Source organism: Hippopotamus amphibius, chromosome 1 (genome assembly GCF_030028045.1).
Source record: "Hippopotamus amphibius kiboko isolate mHipAmp2 chromosome 1, mHipAmp2.hap2, whole genome shotgun sequence".
Classification (NCBI taxonomy): Eukaryota; Metazoa; Chordata; class Mammalia; order Artiodactyla; family Hippopotamidae; genus Hippopotamus; species Hippopotamus amphibius.
In genome coordinates this window covers 111,446,111-111,452,228 of record NC_080186.1, presented here as the reverse complement: position 1 = coordinate 111,452,228, position 6,118 = coordinate 111,446,111, and the positions used below count along the sequence as shown (strand labels likewise).

Here is a 6,118-nt window from a genome sequence, read left to right as displayed (position 1 = left end):
CGGAGTAGTAGAAATCCGGCAGGAGCCCTGGGGCGAGGCTAGAGAAGAAAGGGGAAAAAGAAGAAGAAGAAAAAAAAAAAAAGAAAAAGCCTGGATGTATGGCTGGGAGAACTGTAGACAGAGTGAGAGGATTCTTAGAGAGCCTTTGTCTGACCACTTCGTTTTACAGATGTAGATGAGGAAACTGGCTCAGAGCAGTGACTTGACTTTTCCAAGATCACATGCAATTGGTGGCGGAGCGCTAAAGCAAGGGAAGATACTGACATTTAATGAACATACACTTACTGTATGTCAGACACTATTCAGTGCGTTCTTATCTAATAATCACAGTCACTAACTAGATTTTATTATTTTACGGATAAGGAAACTGACAGAGAGGCTAGATAAATTGTCCAAAATTAAATAGCCGGGAGATGGCAAAGGAGGGTTCAGATGTAGATCTTCTGATTCCCAATATTTTAATCTTTTCGTTATACCACATCATTGGTTAATTTTCTGATTTCACCTGTTCTAAGTTGAGGGAGGGAGTAAGAAAGAGTAGAATGGGTTGCTTCCTTACCTCTCATTAGAGCAAGGAAGAGTTAGAATATAGGAAAAAAACCCAGCAAGCTTAAAGGTCCAGGGGGCAGATTAAGACAGGTACCTTTGTTCACAGGTAGCTGTCAGGCTGGGTTCCTCCAATTACTCTTATGCACGTACAAACACACACACACACACACACACACACACACACACACACACACCCTCTGTCAGTTGACTATCATACCATTTTTACCTCGGTGAGATTATACTATTTCCCTCCCTCTCTCTCTCTCTCTCCACCCTACAGTGGCTCAGAACTCAAGGATGGGGAAACAGAAGTCAGAAATAGAAGAAAATGGATGAAACGCACCAGTGAGATGAAAGTTAGGCCCCCAAGGAAAAACTGTGAGTGGTCAAGACATAGGAAGCTTGAAAGAGGAACAGTTAATCTACTGGGATATATCTGCTGATGGTGGAGGGAGGGATTCTTTGTAGGAATCTTAAGTTAAAGAATTTGAGGATGGACATGGGGGAGACTGAGGGAAATGAAAATCTATCAGATGCTTTTAAACCTTCAGGACATGGAACACTTGCCTTTTCTTCTACAACCACAGTTGGTTTCCTGGAAAGAAGGTGGTTGGAACCGCGAAGTATCCCCTAGATCATTATAGCTCTAGTTAGCATCACCTTCCCTCCCTATTCCTCATTCCCCACACCCTCCACCCCCAGCAGAAGTGACAAAACAGAGACTTCTGAACACATTTATTTGATATGTCAAGTGGAGAGAGAAGTGATTTGGGGTTACTCCCCACTTCTACCTGTGGGGGTGTTCATAAGCTCAGACAGACAGAAGAGCAGCTTAGAGCCCATGACCCACCTCCTGGGAAAATGAGACAACCTGTTGTACTGGTTGGGGGAACAGGGTGGGAAGAAAAAGCAGGAAGCTGAGAGGTAAAGCTGAGAGCAGGAAGGGCAGCAGCAGAACTGAGGCTGGGGTTGCTGCAAGAAATTCCCAAGGAGAGTGAGGAAGATATCCTACAAAGTGGTTAGGGCTGGAAGCAGGGTGTGAACAAGGAGCCAAGCCTGGAGAGAGAAGCAAGACCTGCAGAATGGGGTGGGATATTCATGGAGGGTAGAGTGTCCAAAATCATGTGTGGGCTGTGTTGCAGGGCATACATGGAAAGCAAGGGATTACTATTGCAGGGCAAAGAGATTGGAGACTACCCATGAGGAGGGGCTCCCTAGTGCTTCTGAACAAATGCAAGTGAGTTTGGGACCCTTTGGGGCCCTAGCACAAGTGGTCCTGTGTGTGTCGTGCCTGTGGGCACGAGTAATTCCCATATGCATGTGAAATGACCAGGGCATGAATGCATGTGTCTATATGCCCAATAAATAGAGTACTTACCCTTCCCTGCAAATACAAGTACTGTGCTTGTGGACACATGTTTACCCATATGTGCGTGCACCGTGCCCATGAGCACATGCAAGAGACCCCTATGTCCGTGGTGTGTGTGTGAGCTGGTTCTGCCACCCGTCCCAAGGTCCTGATCCCACCCTCCTTGGCTCCTCTCACTCCTCAGCGCCCAGGCTCCCCTGGCCCGCCTAGACTCTGGAAGCCCCCTAGCAGGCGGATCTGCTCAGTCTGCATGGAGTGGCGCCTCACCAACTTGCGCTTGGTCCTGGGAGAGCCTGGCGCCCCAGCCTGGGGAGGGGCGGGCAGCGAAGGCGCCCGACCTCCGGGCTGGGGGCGAATGTCGGGGATGGGAGGGTGGGGGCTGACATTGAGCGGGGGCAGGAAACCAGGCCGTGTTTGCGCGATGTGGTCCAGAAGCAACGTCCCCGAGCCCCTCCGCTCCAGCAACCCCGGACTTCGCCTCCGCCCGCTCAGCGGAGACACAGCCCCAGGCAGACTCTCCTGGGACTGGCGCGGGGAGGGAACCGAGCCGGCTGGAGGGAGGGTCAGCGGGGAGGCGCTGTATCTGCGCCGCTCCAGGGACGGGCGGCTGCACTCCGGCGAGTCGGGGCAAAGATTTCCGGGGGTATCGAGCTCCACAGGATCCATGCGGCTCAGTTTCTGCCTCAGCCCTGAAGGGGGGCCAGACTCCTGACCTTCTGGCGCTGTGTTTCGGCGAGAGAGAGGACCCCCGCCCGTCACTTTCTCCGCCCACGGGGGCGGGTCCTCTGGGCCTTCAGTGCTATGACGTCTGGAAAGACGCGGTCGACCCGTCAGGGTCAGGCCGTTGAATTCGGTGGTCAGGCGCTCGATCCCCGGCCTCCCTTCCGCAGGAGGGACTGGTTGAGGAGGGGCCACTAGGCCCCAGGGCTCGGAGTTGAGCCTTTTGAGTGGTTTTGGAGGATGACGGGGTGGTTTGGGGAGTGGCTCAGAAGGGGAGGGGTCATCGGGGGGCTTAGGAAGAGGGAATTCAAATATGTCCCGCTTCTCCTCTTCTTCCTGGGCGCGAGGGGATAACAATCCCCGTCCTCCTACTCCTGCATTCTGCAGTTGGATTTCCGAAGGCGACGTGCAGATCCCCGGGCTAGGGGGAGCGGGAGCGGGGTCCTCCACCCCCGGGGATGGTGGGGAATTGAGATACTGCCGAGTCTTCTTGGTGCCCGAGGGCGAGGTGTCGGTGGTGATGATGATGACCTCCGTGCCCTTGGCCTTACAGGCGTCCAGCAGCGTGGCAAGGGTCTCGCGATCCCCGCGGTCCAGGGCGTGGACAAGCGCCGAGGCGCCAGCGTGATCTCGGACTGAGGGGTCTGCGCCATGGGCAAGGAGCAGGGAGGCCACCGCGGCGCCCCCGCCGCCGGCGCAAGCGTGCATGAGTGCCGTGCGCCCTAGGCGATCTGCGATGTTGGGGTCCGCGCCTTGCTCCAGAAGGTAGCGTACCATGCGTGCCTTGTTCTGGGGGTCGTCGTAGCGGGCCCGACAGGCCGCCATTAGCGCAGTCTCCCCTTGGGCATCACCCTCATTCACGTAGGCGCCCCCCTCCAGAAGCAAACGGGCCAAGCGGAGCTTACCCTGACCCACGGCCCGAAGAAGAGCGTGGCCCTCGGTGTGCAGCATAGCTGCCGCTGGGGCGAAAGCACCGATGGAGCTGGGACTGGGACCTGCCGAGGATGGCTAGGGGAGTGGGGGTGGCGGCTGGCAGAGGCCTGAGGGCTCAGTGGCGAAGCCAATCCCTGCAAAAAAAGAGAAAGATCTTATTTACTGATTCAGGCAGGGAAACTGAGGCACGGGTGGAAGGAGCGGCGTGGGGCGGGGGAGATCTCCACCGCACGGCGCACAGTCCTTCTTCTAACTCATGCCTTTGAGCCGCCCCCATCCCCCCAGCGCATGCCTGAGGAGGTGGGAAGGGTGCACCCGCATTGAAGGACGAGCGCGCGTGCAAATGCGTGCGTGCACGCGCAGGATATGCGCACCCCCACCCTCACCCCACGGCTTATCAGACCTTTCCAGCATCCCCCTTTTCTTATCCGTACTTGGAATCCCCCTTTCTAGGATGCTGAACGCCACCCACCCACACACATGCACCCATACATTCACACACACAGTCCCATTCCTAACCTCTTTTAGGTTGCCACAGCCCCACAAACTGAATGGGGGGAGGGAGGCAGCTTGCGTTTGGGACCTAAAACGGGTGGGGGGAGAATTGGGGGTTTCTTTTGCTCCTGCTATATCCCCCATCACTCCTTGCTCTTTCCCCTCCCAGACTGTGCACCCAAATAGATACCTGTATGTCCGCAGAATCTCCGCCGGGCCAGGACTGAGGCCAGGGCCACGGGGCAGCTGGGGTGGCGGAGCCGGGTTCCTGGGGGCCCACATGGCGTGGGGGTGGGCACCCGGATTCCCTTGGTGTCAGTATCTGCGCCCGGGCACAGAATCCTGGTCCCTCCTCCCGTTGCGCCCCGGGCACAGCGCCGGCTCTGGAGGAGAGAAGCTGGGGGGGGGGGGGGGCGGAGCTCTGACTCGCTATTTATAGCCTAGTCTCTGAGGGTGGGGGCGTCGGGCACCAAACCGTTACCCCACCCATGCACACATAAACCCTCAAAAGCTAGAGGCTCCAATCCTGACTTCCCTTGCTTAGCCGACCTCCCCTCAGTCACAACAAACCTAAGTGTTCCTTAGGAGACTCCTCCGCGACCCAGACTGGGACCATCCCAGTTCTTCATTGAGCTTCAACAGATCCCTGTTCTCCGAGCTTGGTGTGGTGATGCTCGCCGGTGCGCCAGATCTGACCTGCCAAACACAACACATGGCACACTGCGCAGAAGCCTGGAGAGAGGAGATGGGGATCCACAGCAGGAGTCCTTAGTGTGCAGAGAGAGGCAAGAGATCTGGCTGCCTTCTCGTAGTTTAAATGTCAGGGGGAGCTGGAGTCAAACACAGCTATACATCTTCATTCCACCTCCCCCCCCCCCAATGTGGAACATGTACCACAAATAAACTTGGACCTCAGCTCCCTTGTACAGACCTCTTAGATAAGTATGAGAAGGTTGGATATCTGGGGTCATTTTTAGATACAGTAAGAGGCACTCCCAGATGCCTGCTCCTCATATTCTTGGAGGGGTAAGAGGGAGAGAGATAGAAGAGGGGCAGAGAAGAGTGAACCTTCTAACACATCCTCTCTCACTGCATCTCTTTACTCTCAGTCTTGCTTAGACTCATTATTTTTCCATCTTGCTTAAAGGTTTCTGTTTGAATCCTAAGACTAGGCTCCTTAAAGTCTTCTTTCTCTCTGTCTGTAGCAGTCGGTTTCTCTCACTGTCTGTCTCTGCCTCTCCCCACCACCTGCCCTGTCTCCATGGTTACCATAGCTGCCATCTGCATATTTTAGGAATGAGTTTGTGTCCAGCTGGAAGACATCAGGGGTAGTGGGAGGGGGAGTGAGGAAAAAATCCTAAGGATTTGGAAAACTCACCTGAGGTAATTCAGAGGCTGGAGGCTACCAGACACAAGATACAATGCTCCTGGAGAAGGAGGAGAGAGAAATACTTGCAGGGAAGCTACCCATTTTCACTAGCTACCATTTATTGGAAACCAACCATGTGCCAAGTACTTTACATACATTATCTCCAATCCTCAACAACTCTATAAGGTAGGAATTTTCTTGTTATATATGAAGCAATTGAGACTTAGTAAAGTTAAGCAAGTTCTCCAAAGCCTCACAGCTCTGTTTCTGTCCTATTCCAAAGACTGGGTGCTTGCCACTCCACCTACATAGCCTTCCCAGTCCAGAGGCTTCACTCCCAGGGCTATTTTCTCTGACGTCTGGGTTATTGTTCTTGACTAACTTCTAGATTCTATCTCTACTCTGAACTCTTTCCCTCTGTTTGTTTGTTTTTGTGAAAGTGGGATTCCTCTTCCCACCGTGCCCCTTTTTACCAAGAGCTAAGAGGAACTGGAAGGCAGTGGAAAATACAGGACACACTGGACTCCTGCCCTGCCTCCTCCGCTCTGGTTATCTGATTCCTAATCCTTCCTTTCCCAAACCCCCTTTGCATCATCTCACAGACATGGCAGCCACCCACAGGAAAATATTTTTCTAGAAAAGAAATATTCATTGGTGGTGCTGGAGGGAAGCAGTGTAGGACT

General features: G+C 54.0%; 1 protein-coding gene across 1 annotated transcript; it reads right to left on the bottom strand.

Annotated features, from left to right (window-relative positions):
- Window positions 1–2,098: 2,098 nt before the first annotated feature.
- Window positions 2,099–3,589, bottom strand: ANKRD34A (ankyrin repeat domain 34A). The gene has a single exon (XM_057721113.1). It carries the CDS (start codon window positions 3,587–3,589, stop codon window positions 2,099–2,101), a length of 1,491 nt encoding a protein of 496 aa, XP_057577096.1.
- Between the last annotated feature and the right edge of the window lie 2,529 nt (window positions 3,590–6,118).